At 52.8% G+C, this 1,527-nt stretch overlaps 1 protein-coding gene across 1 annotated transcript; it reads left to right on the top strand.

The window, feature by feature from the left end:
• Nucleotides 1-641: 641 nt before the first annotated feature.
• LOC121335964 (leucine-rich repeat-containing protein 14-like) lies at nucleotides 642-1,313 on the top strand (the record flags this gene model as incomplete). Its single annotated transcript, XM_041404573.1, has 1 exon — nucleotides 642-1,313. A coding segment is annotated over one exon (657 nt), but the record flags the coding sequence as incomplete, so codon positions are not given.
• Between the last annotated feature and the right edge of the window lie 214 nt (nucleotides 1,314-1,527).

The following is a 1,527-nucleotide window of genomic DNA, read 5'->3' as shown; positions in this document are numbered from 1 at the left end:
TGGTGCCTTCCTTGATGGTTTCTTCTTAGTTTTCATGGTTCCTTCTAGTTTTTGATGGTTTCTTCCCATTTTTGATGACATCTTCCTGTTTTTGATGGTTCCTCCTTGGTTGTGATGGTTTCTTCCCATTTCTCATGGTTACCTCCAGTTTTTAATGGTTTCTTTTTAGTTTTGATGTTTTTTTTCTTGCATTTGATGTCTCCTTCCTGTTTTTGAGGGTTTCTACCCATTTTTGATGGTTTCCTTCCTGTTTCTGATTGTTTCCTTCCCTTTTTGATGGTTTCTTGCCATTTTAGATGGTTCCTTCCCATTTTTGATGGTTTCCTCCTGGTTTTGATGGTTTCCTCCCATTTTTGACGGTTATTTCTTGTGTTTGCTGTTTCCTTCCCATTTTTGAGGGTTTCTATCCATTTTTCATGGTTTCTTCTTGTTTTTGATGCTTTCTTGCCATTTTAGATGGTTCCTGTCTTGACGGTTCCTTCCCATTTTTGATGGTATCTTCCTGTTTTTGATGGTTTCTTCTCATCTTGCTTCCTCCTATTTTTGATGGTTCCTTGCCATTTTTAATGGTTTCCTCCTGGATTTGATGGTTTCCTTCCGATTTTTAAAGGTTTCTTTCCTCCCGTTTTTGATGTTTTTTTCCCGTTTTTCCCAGCGGGTGCCGCCTACGCCTGCTGGACCTGACCGGACTCCCGGATTCCGCATCCGGCCGCGCTCCGGACGGGATGAGCGTCTGGTCCGGCACGGTGGCTTTGGCCAAGGCGTGCGTGGAGGTGTCCAAGCACCAGCGGGAATTCCAGAGGCGCGGATCCAAGCGGCACAAAGGCCGCTCCGGAGCCGCCACGGCCGCGGCCGCTCCGCAGCCCCCGGGCGTGGACGTCCACGCCGACCTGTTCGTCAACGGAACGTCCTACGGGATCCTGCGCGACGCGCTCCAGACCGGAGCCGCCAGCCCGCTGCGCCTCAAGTGCCGCGAATTCCAAGCCGAGGAACTCTCGGCGTCCGGGATCGTGGCTTTGTTGGAATCCTTGGATCCGTCCTTCCTGCGGAGAGTGGATCTGCGATTCAACAACTTGGGACTGGCCGGGCTCTCGGTGATCCTGCCGCACCTCTCGCGCTTCCCGGAGCTGCGCAGCCTCAAGCTCCAGTACAGCAACGTGGACGTGCGGCGCCCGACGCCGGAATCGGCCATCGGAATCCGGTGCCTGGCCGGGCAGCTGGGAATGCTGCCCAGCCTCCGCGAGCTCAACCTGGGATCCTCCCGGCTCTCCGGGAATCTGCGCCAGATCCTCTGGTGAGTTCTCCACGGAGCGGGGCCTGGCCGGGACCTTCCCGTGCTCCCGGGGGGATTCCAAGGGTTGGGGGTCTTGGGGGTCTTTTCCAGCCTGAGTGATCCTGTGGTTCCAGGATTTCATTATCCTGATGTTCCCATGATTCCGTTATCCCAATAATAGCTCATGACTCAGTGATTCTATTGTCCCATCATTTCAAGATTCCAGAATTCCTTTGTTCCAGGATTCCCAAAGG

This window comes from Onychostruthus taczanowskii, unplaced genomic scaffold, assembly GCF_017590055.1.
Source record: "Onychostruthus taczanowskii isolate IOZ18803 unplaced genomic scaffold, ASM1759005v1 scaffold2153, whole genome shotgun sequence".
NCBI lineage: Eukaryota > Metazoa > Chordata > Aves > Passeriformes > Passeridae > Onychostruthus > Onychostruthus taczanowskii.
This window is presented reverse-complemented; position numbering and strand designations above follow the sequence as displayed.